General features: G+C 32.3%; 2 protein-coding genes across 2 annotated transcripts in view; both read right to left on the reverse strand.

The window, feature by feature from the left end:
* LOC130895024 (uncharacterized) overlaps nucleotides 1–22,314 on the reverse strand; it is a 721,573-nt gene that overhangs the window by 123,057 nt on the left and 576,202 nt on the right. The gene's annotated exons all lie outside the window — the stretch shown is intronic.
* Nucleotides 1–22,314, reverse strand: part of LOC130895031 (uncharacterized) — a 42,210-nt gene that overhangs the window by 12,524 nt on the left and 7,372 nt on the right. Inside the window, exon 2 of the mRNA XM_057802142.1 lies at nucleotides 18,200–18,440. Coding sequence (XP_057658125.1) covers nucleotides 18,200–18,440 — 241 coding nt within the window. The remainder of the gene's footprint in view (nucleotides 1–18,199; nucleotides 18,441–22,314) is intronic.

Here is a 22,314-nt window from a genome sequence, read left to right on the forward strand (position 1 = left end):
ATGTGTGCTCGATTTGAAAACGATGTAGACTTCTTAAACCGAATTGTTACTATGGATGAGACTTGGGTACATTTCTACGACCCAGAAATAAAGCAACAATCTATGGAATGGCGACACTCTGGTTCTCCAGGACATAAGAAGTTTCGTGTCCAAAAATCTGCTGGAAAAGTTCTTGCTTCAGTTTTTTGGCATTGCCATGGAGTAATCATGATTGATTTTTTGGATAAGGGTAGAACAGTAACTGGAGATAACAATTCAACATTACTGACCACGGGAAGAAATTAAAGAGAAAAGACGCGGAAAGCTATTCAAAGGTGTTTTGTTTTGCAGGACAACGCTATTGCACACAAATCTCATGTTGCCATGCAAATAATTAGTGATTTAGGGTTTGAATTACTAGAACTCCCCTTATTCACCAGATTTGGTTCCGTCCGATTATTATCTCTTTCCTCAACTAAAAAAAAGTTTAAAACGTCGTAAATTTTCTTCCAATGAGGAGGTAATAAAAGCTGTGGAGGTCTGGTTTGCAGAGCAAGAAGGTCTAGAGATGATTTAGGTTCGCTGTAATAAATGTATCCAATTAAGAGGAGAATATGTTGAGTAATAAAATATGTTGACATTGAAATTTTGTTTGGTTCTATAGTAGGCTAAGAATTTTTCGATATATCTTCGTATGATAGACTTTTAATTGTCTCCAATTAAAGTAAATATCGTCCACACATGTTTCTAATTCCAAATATTATTCGGGAAAGGAACAAGTGCGTCTCAACGATGTTTGTGTCCTAGATAGGCGGCGTCATGGAAACTATAATAATTCAGAAGACCTAATAAAATATGTATGAACATTTGTAGTCTCCTAGTTTTTTATATTTAATTTTAAGGTTTCTAGAAACCGATCGATTTCAAGAATATGTAGATTAGGGCTACATAAATAATGAGTGGGCTCCACTTAATTGAGATGTTATCTGCTTTGATCAGATTTTTTTTTCAAATTCCGTTTCTCCTCCAACTAATGAATAACTAAAACTACTAACAATATGAAAAATTATTTTTTTGTTTGATGTTACCTAGAATATTGTTTTACATTTAACAATGATCTCGAAGAGCTCTTCAGCACCTTATAGCAGAAGGCGATTACAACTGCAAACATTCCCTATGGGGATCGCGACTGTGCACAACTAAGGAAAGAGAACTATACAAAACCATAGAAGCTAACCGATAATGATTAATCTCAACAGGTACTCCGACATGCTCGCCAAGTGATCCATACAAAATTCCGGACCTTTTGTACTTGTTCGTTACAAACGGAATAAACTCAACTTACACAGACAACGGTTGAAGCGTCGGTCATAATAAAAATACCCCAACCAAGATTTCACAACTTTGAAACAGACTGGAAAGTATATAGTAACGAAATTAATGAATCGGTAGATATAAAGATGAGGCGTAAAGAACCAGGGAAACAGAACTATTTAGCTCACAACTTCAGGTAGCGGCCCCAACTGCTACACCAAACACGAAACAGAAAAAAGAAAAAAATAATATTTCACTCGTAATAAATAGACTAATAGCAGAAAAGAGACAGGCATGGGCAAAATGGCAAAGGTTCCATACTTCTGCAGATAAAAACAAAAAACTATAAGGGATGCTCAATTTGAGGATTACCTGTCTGAACAAGAACAACTAATTCCATTTGAAAGCTAATAAAAAGTTCAAACCAAGGTAATAGCCCTACCTTTAAGAAAAAAGGAACACGCTAGAAGTGTCAAAGCAAAAGCAAATTCATCACTTTATTACAGTCGTCCAGCCACTTGGTCAAGAAATAAATAAAGAAGTTGAATAAAACTTATCCAATCCAATAAACACAAGACTCCTCATAATAGGAATGACTCCAAAAGAAGTAGGTACAAAATAAAATTACTAAACCCGAAAAAATCACTGGACAGCCAAAATGCTGAAAGAATTATAACAAAAAGGGGTGGTCATACTAACATATATTTACAACGCAATCCTAAGACTCTGATACTGGCCGAAATCATATTAAGTTGCACAAATCATATTGATTGACAAATCAGGTAAAGACCTAACCAACGTGTCATCTTACCATCCAATAAACCTGTTACCAACAATGTCCAAACCTCTTGAAAAACTACTCCTACGTAGAATAACTGACCTACCTCCACAGAAATTGATCCCCTGTCATCACTTAAACCCACTACTAGAGGAAGTGTTAAGACCAAGAAACGCAAAAAGACTGAAAAAACGGCCAATTGACATAGTTTGAGGTATTAGATGTAAACCTCATTAAGACATTATAGATGTTAGATTATCTAATACTCAAAGAATGTAAATAAATATTCAGATTCTTGATAAGATAAAAGTTTGCTACAGAAAAATATATGTAGCAGGATTTGTAGTAAAATACCTTTTGCAACTTTTACATTATCATCAGTGCATGATAGCTTGTTTTGTAATGAACTAACCTATTATTTAATATGATATAAGCATAAGGTTAATTTGATTCATGAATGTGAAAGTGTTATTAAAATATTACTTAAATTTATATGGAGGAAAAACATCGAAAGATTTAAATTAACAAGAGAATTCTTCTTTATATCTTCTTTAGTTCAATTGGATAACTTTCCGGACACAAATCAAATATCGGATCTAATAAGAGCTTTTTCTAAAAAATGAACAGATATCAAATTTCATTTTATTGCAAAATAAATTCATTTCAAAGAACCAAAAGACAGTTATATAATAAAATAAAACAAAACGAAAAAACTGTATTAAATGATCAATATTATTTTTATTCAGAATAAATCTATTTCTATTGTTACGATTTTATATTTTTACGAGTACGAATCTGTCTTGAATAGGAAGCAAATGCTGATACCCCTTACCGCACTATAGAATGAGCCTTTTTCCTGAAGTACGAAAAATTACTCACTAGCAGCGCTAGTAGTTCAGTAGGGACAAACACTGTCAAATCCCCATATAAACACACAGTAAAGTGTACTTGAAAAAAAAATATTTTTAACAGAGGACGATGTTCCTGGAGCAAAATTAAAATTTGCAACCGTAAAAGATAACAATGTTGTAACATTAAAACGCTGGCTTGCTTGTCGTAATTTAAAAATAAGTGGAAAAAAAGACGATCTTAGAATAGAAAGATCGTCTTCATCCGGTTTTCATTGCCAAATTGCTACTGAAGATAAAAGTTGAGGCTATAGCTATTGAGACCAAAATTCAGAGTTTATAACTAAAAACTGATTTACCTTTACGCTTAATAAGGCCACCAATCAATGTCGAACCTCAAGAATTCGTTTCAAATGGAACAAATGTAAGCAACGAATTTTACAAGGGGATCCTAAAACGTTGTCGAAATGATATATCAAAAAAGAGATTTGAAAATGGACCGACGGCTTTCTTCTTTATCATAAAACGGCCAAGTCATAAGTAGCTTTAAATAATATATAACAAATAATTCATTGTATTTTTATTGCACCTCGTATATCTAGACATACATATTTATGTCATTCGTAACTAGTACAGATCTTGAGTCCTAAATAATATATCAAGGAAAATGTAGTAATTTATGAGGATACATTTGAAATATTCATGCTTTTACTCATTTTTTTAACATGTTTATTGATTATTTCTAAAACAATATTTCATTTCATGTTCATGTTTTACATTTCCAACAATCTGATATAATAAAATCAATTACTAGTTAGTACGCTCGAGAAAAATTCTTTTGAGGGTTATATTAAAATATTTTTAAAATTCAATTTTGGTCGTGGAAATTACAAATCACACAAACTTGTGGCAACAATGAATCTGAGGTATAAATTTAGAAAAGCTAATTTCGGCTAACTTTACAACGATTTTTTTATATCTAAAGTAATCAAAAATTAGTTAAAAACAAGTATGACAAAACGATTCCTAGGTCCATAAAAAATATACTTTAGGGTTTAACGAGATTATTTGCAACTTAAAAGCAAAATCATGTCTTTTACTGACTTTAAGAATATTAATTAGGACTACAGAGATATACGTTGAAGTCATAACTGAATAAGAAATGTAGAACAGCTAACAAACTAATAAGTTTTGATCCTACTTAACTACCCATAAGAAAGCTACTAGCATATCTAACATCTTGTTCTTTTGACCAAGTGAATGACATTGTAAATGCTTTTGCTAATTATTTTGGGTTGTGGGGTAGTCATTACCAGCATCGGTTATTACTTCTTAATTTTCAAATCAAAATGTTCTCAAAATGGTACACAGTATCAAGTTTTTGGTGTAAAATTGAATGACATTCACTTGAAATTTTGATCAATGAATCCAAGTTAGAAAAGTTATATTCCATAATACTTGGTTCGAACCGTTTAACTAGATATAAAAACTAATTCATGGCATGCATCAGCTTCCAAGACATATTCAAGTAAAATTTCATTAAAATGTGACAGTAACTGAAAAACAGGGTCAGCAGCTCTATTTTTCAGTTATCAGTGGAATATAGTTGCTCGTGAAGAACCATCTTCAAATGCCCGTGGCAACCGACAGACTTTACTGCTCACGTAAACCGACCTTGAAGTCAACGCAAATCATATCACGCACATGTCATGCTCTCGTCTAATTCATATTTCGAAATCAAATCGTATGTAACACTATTTACTTTAGGACAGCCCCAGGTGCCCCAACTGCAGTCAGAACTTATTACTTAAGGAAGGTGTTATTAAAAATGCAAAATGAGGGTTTTGAGATAGACAAATATAAACAAATATTAATAATTTGATATGGCTTTATTGTTTTTAAACATATTCTCCATTAAGATCAGTACACTTTTGCATGCGTTTGAATCAATTGTCGAAGCATTTTTTCCATTCCGATTGAAGTACCTCCAAAACATGTGATTTGAACGCTTCTTCATGTGTAGAAAAACGTAGAACATGCAATTAATTTTTGATCTTCAGGAGTAAGAAGTAATTGGGTGCCAAACAAGGGCTGTACGGCAGATGAATCATGCTTTGACTGTTCAAAATGTTTTTGTTTCAGCTGATCTGTGAGAACTCGTATTTTTGTGGCGGTGAATGATTCGTCTTCTGGGATTGGTTTCCCTGATTTTTTCGGACACTTCTGGCAAACAAATGTTGGTGTACCATACAGAATTGACCGTTCTACGTTGCTCTAAGGAAGAGTGGCGACATGTCTACTTATACCGAACAAACAGGCGACCATTTGCTTCGAAGTGCTTCGTGTGCGAACTTTTGGCTTTTGGACTTGGCTCGTCTTAAAAAACCCTTACAGTCGATTGTTGTTTAGTTTGGGGTTCATATGCATAGATCCTTTTTTGGAAGCACCGCGATTGATTTTTATGAGCATTTCTTTGCACCAATCTTTGCACGAGTAGTTTTTTGAGCGATTGTCAAATTATGCGGTATCCAACGCTATTAAATCCTTTTGACAGCCAAATGTTCATACAAAATTGAATGTATGCGAGTGGAACTAATGCCCAAGTAAGCCTCAATCTGACGTTATGTCATATGACAATCTTGCAATAATAGTTTACGCTCAGCATCGATGTTTTCTGGCATAACAGCCGATTTTGGACGCCCTTCATGAAATTCATCCTGTAGCGAATTGCGAGCACGATTAAATTAGGAAAACCAAATAGACGTCTTTTGAGTCCAGTTGGTGCTTCATAACCAAAAGTCGGAGCGTGTTGATCGGCACACTGCTGTTGGTTTAATCCACGTCGAAAGTCACAGAAAATCATCGCGCGACAATATTAGTGATTTAATTCAATTTGTTGACTAAGTTGAGTGTTTCAAGTATCTGTAAACAACTCAAATAGCATTCGTATGACAATATGTTCTTGACGCTCAAGAAATTTGATATTTTTCGGTTTTAAAAACTGAATAAATAAAATTAAGTTCACAATTACAAAACAAGCCTCTTCACAGCGGCGCATCATCATCAATTACTTATTTATTATTATGAACTCTAACCTCTTTAAGTTATCTTGCTATAAATTTTGAATATGTTTGGTCTGTAAGTTTTATAGATTCCACTTCAACCCCATTGAAGTATCATCTTCAGTTAATTATTATTAATGTGACAATAATGAACCATATATATATTTATTTAATTTTATAATTATTATGGTATAAGATAAGAATTAATATATAAAGAAGCCTGTGAAACTAATATTTGGTTCAGTCAGATTAGTGTAACTATTTGTAACTTTAAATTATTAAATTTTCAGTTTGCTAAATAAATCGTTTTTTAAAAAAGCAAGTTGGTGAATTGAGTTATTTAATTCTATCAGTGAAAGATTATTCATCATATATTATTCTTTTGAAAAATAGTATATTAATATGAAAATTCAATATGCTTTTTTTATTTAATTTTACTATTCATTTGGTCAATAGGGAATTTATGGAACTGTAGATAAGAACAAATGTCCTACTAATGATCAATTGCCAACAAATCCATTAGAAGATGTAATAAAAAATTTGATAGATATTTGTCAACTTTCGAACCCTAAATACCTGTATACCGATCAGTATCTATTTTCAACTAACGAAAAAACTTTAATATATTATTGGTTTATCTGGTTTATTCGTACCAAAAACAGTCATCAATTAAGGTTAATTAATTCACAACAGATTTAACGCTCGCATTTGAAGACGCTCTTTAATCACAAAACTGACACATCAACACTATTAATTTGTATCATGTTGGTAGATAAAACATATCATTTTAATGATGATTACTGAATCAAGAATCTGGTTCAATACAATAACAAAACTTTCACTATTTATTTGAATAAACCAGTTGATACTTTTAAATAATAGTCATCATTTAAATAAAAGAGATTTTGGAAACTTGATTTAAAAACTAAAAATATTTAGTAAAGTTTTTTCAGTTTTTTAGATGTGTTTGAGGTGTGCTAGTAAATTCGGTCAGAGAAATTTTGAATGCAAGTTTTATAACTAGTGATTTTTTTGTTGGCATCTTTTTGGCAACAGTGTTTTTGACTGATCACGCGTGAATCGTTTCTTGTGTCATTGTCAAACTTGTTCAGTTTGGTCTATAATTGAATCATGAATCGACGTACGAACGAACAACGCTTGCAAATTATTGAATTTTATTATCAGAATTCATGGTCGCTTAAGAGAGTGCATCGCGCACTTCTTCCAATTAATGGGCAGTTTGGTCAGCCTTCTGAGGGAACTATTCGGAAGCTGGTGACTAAATTTCGAACCCAATTTACACTATTGGACATTAAACCACTAACACGCAAACGTACAGTGAGGACCGAAGAAAATATTGCGGCTGTATCCGCCTGTGTTACTCCACTACGTGGAAAATTTTGCGAAAGGATTTGGGTGTAAAACCTTATAAGATACGGCTAGTGCAAGAATTGAAATCACATGATCTACCACAACGTCTAACATGAGGTGAATGGGCGCTGGCTAAGTTGGAGAAAGATCGACATTTTCATCGAAAAATTGTGTTCAGCGACGAAGCTCATTTCTAGTTGAATGGATACGTCAACAAGCAAAATTGCTGCATCTGGAGTGGATACCAGCCAGAAGCAAGAGTTACCAATGCATCCCGAAAAAGTCACTGTTTGTTGTGGATTATGGGCCGGTGGCATTATCGGACCGTACTTTTTCAAAAGCGACGATGGCCGGAACGTTACTGTGAATGGCGAGCGCTACCGTGTGATGATTGACGATTTTTTTTGCCCAAAATGAAAGAATTGGACATGACTGACATGTGGTTTCAATAAGACGGTGACACATGCCACACGGAACGCGCAACAATGGCCAAATTGAGAGCCGCCTTCGGTGAACAGTTCATGTCACATTAGGAGACCGTCAATTGGCCGCCTAGATCGTTTGATTTAACGCCTTTGGACTATATCTTGTGAGACCATGTTAAGGCTAATGTCTAGAGGGATAAAACAGCAACGATTGACGCACTGGAAGCGAATATTCCTCTCAAAAAGCACTGATTACATGTAAACTCAGCCAGATTTTAGGGTGTTATTTCAATATTGAAAAATATGCTTTAGATATTATACCTAATACTATTTCAATTGAGTGACGAAAATTTAAGTATACAAGTTTATAAACTTATATTTTCAAAAATGTACAAATACAACATTTGAAAATTTTAGAAATAATAAGAGAATTGTTAAATATAAACCAAACATTGTGATTCCATTAGATAATCACTAAAAAATTACGGTGCTGAATTGGCAACTATTATATTTGTATAAAAAGCTTGATGATGATTTGAGTTTCAAACAAAAGATCCCAGCAAGTAGTAAGTAGTAACGCTCCTGTTTAGAAATCCTCTTAGATAATCACATTTTCGTCACTATTTTCAAAAATTGAATATCAGTCCTTATTTCTCTTGGGAAATAAGCGATTATAGTACAATATTATTCTATAAAATAGAAGTTCGGCAAAGCATTGTGTTATATCAAGGAAAATTATTGATTGTATCCTAGATTTTTCCTCAAATTTATACATAAGTTTTAAACTAAATTTGCAGTTATCTGCAGTAGTCGTCATAAATTCGTTTTCCGTAGATTGTTGTACATTTTTCAATAATAAGAAAATGAAAATTTGAAAATGGAATACATAAATTGTGGGTATCTCTCACGTTTATAGCAAATTCTAAGAAAAAGACGCAAATTTATTAACTGAATTAAATATAGTTAGGGGTTGAACAAAGTCATCAATTTCAAATGAACAACTGTCATAAAAATAGATAGAATAATAATAGATATAAATTGAATCGCTCATTTCAAAAACAACTTAATTAAAAAAAAAAAAACGAAAAGGACTTTTAAACTGTTATTGTATATTTGAATGTTAATACATCGTTCAGTGGTAAAAGAACGTAAATCACATATTATGTGAGAACCAAGAATCTACTTTGAATGCTCACTGCTAAAACAAAATAAGTCAATAACATTGGTTGTTTTAGCTCTAAGCATGATTACTGATCATTCAGCTGCTCCAGTGGTAGTATTGCACCGCCATAACTATGATAATGTTGATAATTTTCTTGGACAAATCCTAGAATATTCATAGATATTAGACGAAGTACATAGTTATAACATTCGTGTGAAATGAAAGCAGTGTATCGATCTTGTATAAGGCGACTTCCAACTTCGACCACAGCAATAATAAAATGAATGGTTTTCTCAAAAAGAATGAGCAACATATTAAGATTAAAAAAAAGTTTACAAAAACGCATTCCCATCAGTTTATGACATTACTAAAAGCAGAGACAGATGGCTCTGTAGTCTACCCGTAAAATCACTTTATCTAATTTAAAGATAAATTTCCAAATCTTGGAGTAAATTACAAATTTCATGTAAAGTACTTCAAGAAAAATTTCTCTTGGGAGACCCGAGATGGATACATGTATGACTTGTGAGGAATTGTGTTTGAAAATCAAAATTCCAAGCTTAAATCAAATTGCCAGAACTCCACAAGCCAAATTAGCAATGCACTAAAGGAGAGCAAGGAATTTTTACAAAAGATAACCTTTAATTTCATGTAGAATTGCCACGTATACCCGTTCAGAAGATTTTCTGTTTGGGTTAATGAAATTTATTTAAATGATATTGATTTACATTGGAAACTTTCTAGACAAAAGAATAAAAGAGCTTTTCATTTTTTCAGACAACTGCCCTGGTACAAAACAATTTTCCAAAATAATACACTACTTTCTTATCAGAGGTCATTCTTTCCTCCCTAATGATCAGGACTTCGACATACTAGAACGTATAAAAAATACGATCGAATATATGTTCCAGAAGAATAATACTCTATTATAGCGAAAGCAAGCTTCAAATTTTCTGTATTGACGAAAGGTGCCAAAAGAACCACAAGTATTTTTCGAAGTGTCTACATACATACGTATTAAATACGACACAAACAAAAAAGGGTTCGTGTTTTTTATTCTAAAATATACTTTGTTAGTTTTCCTAGAACATTAGCACTATCTTCTGAAAAGGCTCACGCCAATGACTATGCTAACATTAATCCAAAGAAGATTGAGAATATCAAACAGGTGAAAGGAAGCATTCCTGAGGAACATTTACCATTTTATACAATAATTTTCGACTGGCCTTTGAATGTTGACATGGCTGTTGATAATGTGGAACCCAAATGAAAACTATGATTTTGTGCCCTGAAATAATTTGCTTGTTACATGTTTCAGTTTCAGTTTCGTGGAAATTTGTATTTCCTGCTTATTTGAGCACCAGTATGAAATGGAATAGAACAGATTTCTGTCTGGTTAGGTCCAAAAGTCTTGGCCTCCCGTGGTAATTTTTCGCAAGTTTATTTTAATTTGAGGATTTTTTGTTTCCAAATACTTGTTTATCTTATCATAGAAATAAAAACAATCACAAAGCAAAAACTTGTATTCGTGTAAAAATAAGCAGAATTTTGTAAAATAAATCCGAAAAAAAAACAAAATAAAATCTTTTTTTTTAGAAAAAAATGTGAATACTGAAAATAACATAACTTAATAACTTGAACAGCTGCAGTTAGGTCCTGGAGAGTTAAAGGGGGGTTTGGATATTGCCAAGATAATCTCATACATGTTCTATGGGATTCATATCTGGCCAGTTTAATCTTTGGATATTTCCCTCTTGTAGCATATTTTGTACACTTGGTACGAGATGTAGTCTGGCAATATCATCAAAAATGAAATTTGCTCCATATTCGTTGCGCAAAGGTAGCACGATTACTTGGATAATGTTTTGAGCGTATATGGCACCGGTCATTGTTCGCTCAATAAGAATAAGTGGAGTGCGGCGATCATACATCATACCCCCCAAAACATAACTAATCCACCTCAATAATGGTCAACGCCTCTTGTGAAAATTAGTCGCTCTCGTCTACCTGGGCCTTTCCAAATTCTTTCCCGGCGACTATCACTCTGTAGCCCAAATCGTGACTCGTCAGAAATAAGACGTTGCGCCATTGGGGTAAAAGCTAATTCCGATGCTCTTCGGCCCATTGGCGACGTTCTGCTCTATGTCGAGGTAGAAGTCTAGGTACCCTTAAAGGTCTTCTTGCCCTGAGATTTAAAGAATGTAACCTCCTTCTTATGGTACTCGAAATTACTTTTCGGTAGGTATGCAAAAAATGACTTCGAAGGGCTGTTACCGTTATTCTTCGGTTTCTTCAAGTAAAATTAGCCCCATATACTGATCTTCCCTCTTTGAAGTCACTTTAGTTCGACCAGACACCGGCCTTCGTGCAGCGCCACTAGTTTCTTGAAAAAGGTCCACTACCCGCCTTATCGAAATTCGCGGCATATTTAAACGCCTAGCAATCTCATGATTTGAGAAACCCTCTTGGTATAGGGCCACAATTTTTGTTCGATCAAATTGAGAAATCGGATTTCCTGGCATCTTTGAAAAACTTCATCGAATACTTTCTATACACACTACAATTCAAAACTGACTTCTTTTACAAAATTCTGAATATTTTCATACGAAAACAAGTTTTTGCTTCCTAATTGCTTTTATTTGTATGATAAGATAAGAAGGTCTTTGTAAATGAAAAATGCTGAAATTAAAATAAACATGTGACAAATAAACAAGGGGCCAAGACTTTTGGAGGTGTGTATATTTTAAACATGCAAAATCAGTTGTTCTACATGGTAGTACCAGATTTGTTCTATTTACTTGTTCTTTCCTTATTTCCGTTTATATTTTATTTCATTTAATCCGCAGATTAACAGCTACTAAACAACGGTTACAGAGTATCAAGATCACTGCTAGACTATGGTTACAAACAGGGGCGGTTCGTCGTAAAACATTTTAGGTGTTCTGCAATCATTACATAATAGCTCAACTTACAGAAGGTTTGTAATGCTTGTCAAATTCATATTGTTTTGATAGACTTCGGAGCTGATTTAATGAATTGCCATATAAGGAAAATATGAATCATCCAGCACTACTTTACGTATTAAACGAGATCTATATTAATATTTACTACGTTGCTTTAATTATCATTAAAAAAATTTGCAATATTTCTATTTTTAATAATATTCTAAGCAACTTGAATATGTTTAACAGTTTCAGTAACTTAAGGATAATTAGAATCCAAATTTTGCTTCCATCTTTCTCCTATTTTCCTATACTTTTTTAACTGATTCTGAAATTTTGTTATCAAAGTTATATTATCTTAAAAAGTTAGACATATGCATTCAAGTTCAGGATTACGGCTTCTAGAAATAAATAGGGGAGAGCAGATCGCCATGTTGTACACCTCTATTGACTTGGAAACAGGAAATAGCACGATTTCTGTCTAATATAATTCTGCTAGTTATATCATTTTGGTAAGTATTTCTAGTCATAACAAGTAGTACTGACTATTCTTCGAGTGGAAAAATCTGTTACGTCAATTATATTTCAATTTTTTAGCTGCCTATTAGTCCCCTATGTCTTCATCTTCTTCATCGACATACTTGCAACATAATAATAAGTTTGGTACGCTTTTTAGAATAAAAACTATCATGTTTCTTATAGCCATTAGCTACTGACTTCTTTGTCGTTGGAAAATCTGTAATCGCTCAACTATTTTTTCAAGTTGGGTAAAAGACAATGATCCGCGGTGGAAAAATATAGTAAATAGGATACAATAACATATTTGTGCTATTGTATTGATAGTAGAAGCGAAATCCGGCCGTTTTTACTCGAACGTTGCATAAGGTTAATCATAGTCAATGAAAATTACCACGCGTTATTCTATAAAACGATGCCATGTTCTTTTTTGCCAATGAAAAGATCTTAATCAGGTGGCTACATATTTTATTGTTACACCCAGTATATTGGTATCTTTCCAATCTTGTATCAATAATGCATAAAGCTAAATTACTCCTACGCCTTAGCTTGGACAGTATAAATGTAGTATTTTTTTCTATTCAGTATCGACGGAAACCAATGCTAGTCATAAATTATTCTAATTTTTTTCAAATGGATACAAATTGAATCGTGCTTGAAAGCTTATAATTTTCAACCTCATGATTTACTTGGCTTTTCAGAAACAACGAAAATTAAACTAATATATCATTCAACTGTAGTTGAGAATTGTGTGTTCGGTAAATATTAAGGAGGGGTTATTTCCCTTAATATCTACAACTCTCCTAAGTTTTTCGATTAATATCAACCATAGTAAAAACACTCCCGAGACAAACGTGTTTATTGTTGGTATTTACCTACAGCATAAATAAAAGTGTGGGCACGCAACACGCAACTGTGTCGTTTGAAAAGTGGTCTAATTTAATTGAAAATTAAAGCCGAATGAGATTTGTCCGATGGAAATAAGTGCTAAAAGTGGAATTTTTTTCATTATAGACTTTGTCATGCGGCGAAAGCAAGTTTTATTTAAATTAATATTTGAAAATGCAGAGGGTTACTAATTTAATGGTTGGCACGAATGTTACATTAGGTCTGTTCTTATATATAGAGTGTTTCATCAACACTTACATTTAAACTATTGCGTCTTGAACTTAAATTATTGAAATTCAACCTATATAGGATGATCCGGAACTTTACGCAAATAATTCGTTAGTGAGTAGATGACCTGAAAATAGTGTTGTAACATAACAAAAACAATCTCATACCACCCCTCGTTTCTGACCTTTGAAGTTGCGAAATCGAAACTTATATTTAAGTACATTTTCTAAATTATACATTCGACCAATATGAATTTCCAATGAATGATTACGTACGTCCATGTTTTGTTTTTGACGGAATAAATAATTCGTAACTTTTAAAAGGACAGGACTGTATTGGACTGTTCAATCGATTTTTTAATCAAATGGTATGTTTAAGTCGATAAAATTTATGGTTTAGCACATATGTAGATTTTTAGATCGTTGTACATGCCAAGGAAACCGTTCGCCATAAAGAGACATTCTGGAGAAAAATATCATAAATTGCAATTATTTATTGAAAGTACTTACATTAGGTATTACAACATAATCTAACATTTCTAATTGGAGTGCATACTTTCGAACATCATGTTACTTACATAAGTAAAAAATTGAAATGTAGAAAAATTCTGTTGGGTAGTCTAGTATAGTCTACAACTTATCAGATAAAAATAAAAAAAATTATAATAAATGTTCGAAGTGGGTCCCTTGCACTTCTACATATTTCTGGAGTCTACGGAGGATATTTCTTTGAACTTAGAAGAGAATTCCAAGATTCTGCCATCGTCACTGTGGAAGTTTATTCTATCGATCATTACGTATTCCCAAAAGGAGGAGGTATTGAAACACAATGAAACAAATCTTGGAGAAATAATTCATTTTTCTTGGGGATATTTTTAAAGCTTGGTATATGAAATAGCGATAAACATAAGGAACGAAATGATCAATAGAGTAAACTTTTATAGATACGATGTAATACAGAATCTGGGAGTGCTCTTCCAAGTTCAAAGTGTGTAGAAGTGCAAGGTGCCCACCTCGAACATTTATTATAGTTTTTATTTTGAATTCATTTGATTAGTTGTACTAACCAACAAAATTTTCTACATTTCAATTTTTTCCTTTTCCAAGAAAAACGATGTTCGACAATATGCAGTTCAATTAGAGATATTTAATTGTGGTTCAATACCTCCTGTAAGTATTTTCAATGAATAATTACAATTTATGACAGTTTTCTCCAGAATGTATCTTTATGGTAAACGGTTTCCTTGGCATGTACAAAGATCTGAAAATCTACATATCTCCGAAACATAAATGTTTAAATTATACAGGTTGTCCCTGTAGAAGTTGTGAATTGATAAAAATGGGTTATGAGCCGCCCCTCATCTTGAGATAGTAGAATTATATATTCCGGCAAACACAACACATGGACATACGTAATCTTCCATTAAAAGTTAATAATGTTTGGATGTATAATTTAGAAAATATACTTAAATATAAGTTCTGATTTCGCAAGTTTAAAAGCCTATAACGAAGGGACGTTTGAGAATTTTTTTTTGTCGCAGCATTATTTTCACGTCATCTACTCACTCCTAAATTTTTGGCAGTCCAGGAACACTCTGTAACAAAAAACACATTCTCTCTATATTATTAGTTTCTTTTTGTTGTTTTATTAATACTGATTAAGATTTGGATGTTTTCTTATGCTCTTGGCTTGCCTGTTGTACGGTTCATTGCAAGAGAAAGTTCTTCTGTTGATCTTCCTCATCAATATATTCTTGTCGATAGTCGCTTAGCGAAATCTAAGTATCTTACAAAGGCTCATATGTTTAAAAGGTTTATCAAAGGTTCCTGCATTTTATTAAAAGAGCAGTGAGACATTATAGCCCTTTCTTTTACTGATGAAAATATTCTCTAACCTAATAATAACTAAGAAATAGATTCCAAGGTATGAATAATTAATAACTATCTAAAAAAGAAATTCAAGTTTCAATCAGTTTTTCCCAATTTTTTTCTTGCAACAACAAATGTCAACGAATTTGAAGGTGCAGATATTTTAAATTCTGGTAATATAGTAATGACTTTGCTCAAGCGTCACCTAGCCAAAGGTCACACTTCAATCGTTAATAACTATTACAGAAGCCCCAATTTTATTGAGTCTTTGTTTAATCACAAGACAACAGTTTGTTGTACAAAGCAATAAACGCTAAAATGAAGTTTCAAAAGGGTGAGTTCGCATATAGATCTACATGTTGTTTGCAGTAAGATGTATACATAAAAGAAACGTAGGCTTTTGTTAAGTTCTCACAAAACTGACGTCGAGAAGACAGGAAAGACACACTATGAAACAGAAAGAACTATCATGAAACCCAGTAGCACTATTGATTATAATTAAAATATGAGCGCGATAAATCAGGCATGCTGCTTCCTTCTGTAGAATACTTTCACTTATTAGCCAGCACATTTTTGATTCTTTTCTAACTATACAACTGAAACGCTATTGATTATGTACTATTTCGTGTAGTTCATTGTTTCGAAATATATAAGAAAATGAGCATTTTTAGAACACATTTGTATTTAGTCATATTTTTTTTAGTTTTTAAAACTGTATTCAATTTTTGAATAAACTAATATTCAGACAATATAGGGTACTCGCATTATTTAAAAAGTATTTATTTTTTGTCTATTTTATAAGTTCTGGATATGAAATAATGTCAGAAAGTAAAATTTTTAATCAAAAGTGAAAAATGATATCTAAATTTTTGATTGTAAATCGCAAAAATGTCCAATTTTTAACTACATAAGAACATTTTTCTATATATAAGAATAAAGTGAATAAATATTTTATAGGTTCAGTTCTTACATTATTACATACTCACGTTGAAAATTAAACGCATAATAAACTTAATTACTATAAAATATTAAAATAAATGAAATTTGAATCTTACTTACATTAAAATGATCCTGGCAACAAAAATAATTACATCTCGCAGGAGCGTCAAAACGCAGGATATTTTTAGATCCTTGCACAATGACGATTTATATACCATTTTTCAGATTAATCAAAGTTCAATAGTAACGCTTATTTCAAAACAACTGAAAGAATAACTGTCGTATCTACTTTGTATCATATGTTAAGTGTTTATTTTACACCTATTATGTCACGCAATATGGCGGTCTTTCTAAAATGTTTAAACTACCTACTTGAATTTTCCATAATTTTTTACTCTATAAATATTGATCAAAGAATTGAAAAAAATATATTAAAAGTTGTATATAAACTATCCAAAACTATTTTTTTCTCAACCCATGCAAGTATCCTATTGTTTCATAACTTATTTTTTTGAAGATAAAAAATGTTGATGGATATGGTCTAAGATATTCTAATATATTCTCAAGTAATATGAAAGAAAATGAGGAAATTTTATGTTTTAGAATATGTTTCTCATAAAACTTGAGAGAAAGTAGTAAATACAATTTTTCTAGACACTGGCCTACACCATTTTTGTAACACAGTTCAAACTATCATTTTTATAATGCTAATACCTTTAAATAAAAGAAAAAATATACATTTTTAATATATGTTATTTAGATACTTTTTTATTTACAGGTAGTAAATTTTAGGAGGAGCTTATTAAATTACCCTGTATTATTTATTCTCCCAAAATGTTTTAGTACAGTTAAATAAAATTTTTTAACCAAAAAAAATAGCGAGTCATACGCGCAGTGGTGGTGAAATTTCAACAGACAAGTTTTTAAAAGGCTTATTTCATGCGTTTTAGTGTTGAAATCGGTTTGGTGATAATCCACAAAGTATTTGGATGATTGTTATTTGTGTATGATAAAGACTGTAGATTATACAAAAAAAGAAAATTGAAGAGCGAGTATCCAAATTTGCAATCTGCCATAAAATATTTTCCTCATAATACAGACTTACCATTACTGACGGCACCTTTAGAATGGCAATTGCAAACAAGGACGCAAGTATCATCACCAGGAAACTTTCGATCAATCAAAACTATAAATTACTATCTCATAAAAATATTGCCCATCATAGCTCACTCTAAAAAAAATAGTGTCTACATTGCTAGCGAACTAGGAATATCGATTTAGTCCCAGGTTTTCCAGACTGGCAAAAACCAAAAAAGCAGTGAATCAACTAAAGTGGAAATCACTGGAAAATCAAAATATTATTGGTTTACAGATCGCAATAAGAGATCTCATATAACCGGCTACTCCATAATAAGTAATATCTCGATAAATTATTCATAAGAAAAACAGACATTGGATATAAATTCTAATAATTCAGCAATATTAGTGGCTCTCAATAGATGGCAGTGAAACGGAACACAATCTGGAAAGCTACTACTCTGCTCCTCTGAAAGAGGTAACTACTACAGGACTCATGGAGAATATAAATCCGTTTTCCACCAGGTTAAGGCAAGATATCAAGAAAGATCCTAAGAAAGCATTACAACTAACATATCTTACCAACGCTTTATTGCGGTATGTATTGCGGTACCTAGTATATGGACACTTTCTACTTAAATGTACATTTTATATAAGAGGTAACAGTTGAAAAAATATTAATTATTCATAATATATATTGCGAAAACTACTATAAGAATATACAATATTTGTTAGTGGATATAAACAGAAAATAAAATTCTGAAATCATACACATATAATTTTTGTGGATGAATAAACTAACCTTGAACAACTCCAGATCCATCTGATATCTCCGAATGTGTTCTATCTATATCTCCTGGATATCTCCCCGCTGCATATCCAAAAGCATAAGGTCTTGGAGCTGGTGTTTGGCTGTACTTTTCATCGTCTAAATGTATTAAATACCGATCTTTTGCGTATTCAGGGTTGTACTGTTTTGACGGTAATAAATATTCATCATCAGCTCGGATGTCGGATAAAAGAGCAAATGTTAAAAATATTAACTGAAAAAAAAAAAAAATAAATAAATAGAATGAGGAATAATATATGATGGCAATATAAGGCTGTGGTTACTTTAATCCTTAATAAGATTGTTTCGAATCTATGAATATTTTGGAAATTGATAACACAATACCATACATTTAGAGCAGTATAGAGAAATTCGTTGATAGATTACGATAAAATCACAGTGATGAACACAATAGAAAGAACTGGAAATAGTCAAAAGAAAGATAATAAGAATAATATTGAAGCTAAATATGTGACACTAGAGAGGAGACGAAGTGAAAACAAAAACTAGGGTACGAAAAAAATAAAACACATAAAGGAAAGAGCAACAGAATGAATTAGAAAAGAAACGTAACGAATTGTAGTATAACTGAGGAGACGTGTCAGTGCGAGAAAGACCTAGAGAGATGAGATAGGAAATGATACAGCAAATTTAAGACTAGTTGACATTAGTAGGAATAGGAGGAGCAAGTATCCGGATAGAAAGAGACGTGAATAGACACGAATCGATATGAAAAAAAATCGAAAATGAGGTCTGTAGTAGTAAAAGGCTATAAAGAGTCAAGAAGATGAGATTGAGAAAGAGTATGAATAGACATAACACAATCAAAATTTTGAAATCGTTAGGCTTAATCTTAAGTATGTAACTTCGACTAATTTAATATTCTCTAGTTCACTTATCGTGGCACAGTAGTCACTTCTGATTTATATATTCTAACGTTCGAATCAACGTTAAAATCAAGTAAATTTAGTTTAATTTGTGGTGATATTCTTAATATTCATTGTTCTACAGCTGCCAGGTTGGAGTTTGAATACCATCAAGGACCCAACCAGTGCACCACCACCATCAACACACCAAATTCAACGCCAACAACTTGGAGCTCAGTTGAGGGCTGCAACCATGCCGGCTTTCTATAGATAAGTCCCAGTTTTTATTTTTGATAAATAGAAATCTGAGTTGTTGTTAATTTTATAACTGCTTTTTTTTCGTTATGTTATGTTATGTTACATTAAGCCCACTTTCGATGTGGTTCTACGGTTTCATCTATCTATAGTTCCAGCCCTCTACCTATGCCTCCTTTTTTCTTCATTCAACTTTTATTCAACCCTATATTTTGGCAACCGTTAAATATTGCAAAATATTCCAGCTTTGTACACTTAACAAGAATGATCCAGACTTCTGATATGGTTTTTTTTATTCTGAAGCTAATTTATGATCTGCTTTTTTAGCAAGCAATAAGTAAATATCATCATAGAAGATGTTTTGAGAGAGAAGTTGTCCGCTGACAACTCTCTGTAGTTTTTTAATGTTTATAGATCTAGTAAATCAAATGGTCGTATCTCTTTGATCTTCTGCGTACTGGTAATGGTTCGATAAACTGGTTGCTTTGGAAAATAAAAACAATTGAATATTTTTGTCAATCGTTAAGGACATAAGGTATAAACTATTTTATAGGTGGATTTTTAGCTCTACCTCCAATTCTGAACATAAGCTATTATCGAAAACTACCCAGTCAACCAGTTACTCGAACCACTACCATTAAGCAGAAGACCAAAGAGAAAACGACCATCTGATTTACTAGATCTATAAACATTTAAAAAATACGGAGAGTTGACAGTGGACAACTTCTCCCTCAAAATATCTTCTATGATCATTCATTCATTCTTGTTGTGCACAGGTGGCAAGTACTCAAGAACAAAGGATTTTATAAGTACAATCATATATACTTTTGGTGAAGACAGAAAAAGGTTGCAGTTTATGTTTGGAGATTAGAACATAAACTACCCATTTTATAGATGGTTTACGCCAATCTCATTAGGTGTAATTAATTTCGAACTTTTGGATTGAAGCAGTAGATTCGGGATAAATTGAATGAATAGACATAAAGGGAAAGTGAGTATTATGTTGGTAGTGATTTCTGTTCGGATAGTCGATTTACAATTTGTTACTTCTGACTTTTATTTTATTTCAGCATAAGTGATCATTAACATTCCGTTGCTATTTTAAAATTAATTAAAGAATTATCATGAAACTGTTAAAAACCGATTTATCTAAATTCAACGTAAGTAAGGAAATATGGGTATTGACATTATTTCAAACTAATTACCTACAATAATATTAGAAATTCCCAAATTTTTACTCATTGCATTAATATCAAAAATTTGATTATTTGTATATCAACATACTTTATACTACTTAGAGACAGTCAATATCTAGCCTCCTCCTGAGCTCTTCTTAAGACGCTCAGCATTAGCTCACATATAATCTGGTGGATTACTAGTAGTCTCCATATGCTTGATTTCTGGTTTTTTGCACATCTGTTCATATATTTTTGGTGCTTTTAGGCATGATGCCCTCGTTTACGTTCCCTAACTCATCTTAATACATACTGAATTCCTAGTTCTTTTCCAATATACTGACTTCTTATTTTATCTCTAAGACTTACTTTCTTAATTTTTCTTGGCGTTTCGATTTCAGTAATTCTCATTATTTTGTTTCCGTTACATATGTAAAAATTGGTCTTAAGTATGTTTTATAGATTGTTTTTGCCATATTATTTCTAGTGACATTAATGAAATTTAATTGTGCCATTACTTTGATAGAACAAATTACAATATCGTGATTTGTGGATTATAGAGTAACTTTCAGTATATATCTTATATTTTGAAATACAAACTCTGTTTTTTTAAGTGTTATGCTTTGCCGCTAAGAATGGTTAGCACAATATCTATTTTCATTTCCATTCCAAATATTGAAAATAATCTGAAACTTTTCTACACCTTCTCGTTCAAGACAGACTTCCAAATTTCTTGTTATGGAATAAGATAGAAGAAAGCACTGACGGCATCCTTTAATTAATCATTGATTTGTGGTGCTCGACTGAAAACGGCATTTTTAGCCAGTATATCAGAAGATGAATTTGCTAAAGTAAATTGTTCTCGAAATACAATTCTCTTCGATAAAATACGGACCAATGATTCCGTCCAGAATTTGCACACGAGACCTTTGCACTATGTAAAAGGACTTCATAGCCACATAGGGTCTAACAATGCCTAGAAATCATTTTGTGTAACGATTCATATGGCCCGACAAATGAAAATGTACTTTGTTTGAAAACTATTACAATTTTCATTCAGGATTTTCATACTGCAACGCGAGAATTCTGGCGCAATAGAATTCCTTGCAAGAAAATTATAAGCTGGCCTTCTCTGGTTGGATTTCAGATTTTCTAATATCGGCTCAAAACTACATTCATGGTTAATGTTTAAGATATACCTGCTTATCCGATCTATATAAGATAACCTGAGTGCGTATAGAGAAAAATCACCAACTTAATTTCAGAACTTTTTAGCAATATAGTTATACCTTCTTGGGACTCCCGACACGGTGACATTAATATAGACTTGAGTGGAGCTGTTGAAATGTTGAGGGGAGCCATTCCTCCACCACTCTAACTTTGAGGCAATCCAGCTCCTGGGTTGCAGCAGAAGAGGAAATAAACTCTAAGTTAGTTTAGAGGCATAGTATTAGTAATAAAAGTTATAAACGATGAAACAGGTCGAAGTAATGGAACTGTTGCCCCAAAATCACAGGTATCTCATGAAAATGTTGGCATTGCATATAAAAATGGGTGCGATGAGAAAAATATATTAAAAATGTCAGAAAATGTATTACTAGTTGACTAAAATCAGCAACTAACATAAGAAAATTTTAACTAGAACTAGAACGCATTTTTTAAAAGAGAAAATTTTTCTACCGAATCTATTTTTTCGAGACGTGAATAAACGATATTTATTTTGGAAGCATCAAATGAATTCAGTTTCTATATTCTTTACTCTTGATTAATAATGAATACCATGTTTAGCGTG

This window comes from Diorhabda carinulata, chromosome 6, assembly GCF_026250575.1.
Source record: "Diorhabda carinulata isolate Delta chromosome 6, icDioCari1.1, whole genome shotgun sequence".
Classification (NCBI taxonomy): Eukaryota; Metazoa; Arthropoda; class Insecta; order Coleoptera; family Chrysomelidae; genus Diorhabda; species Diorhabda carinulata.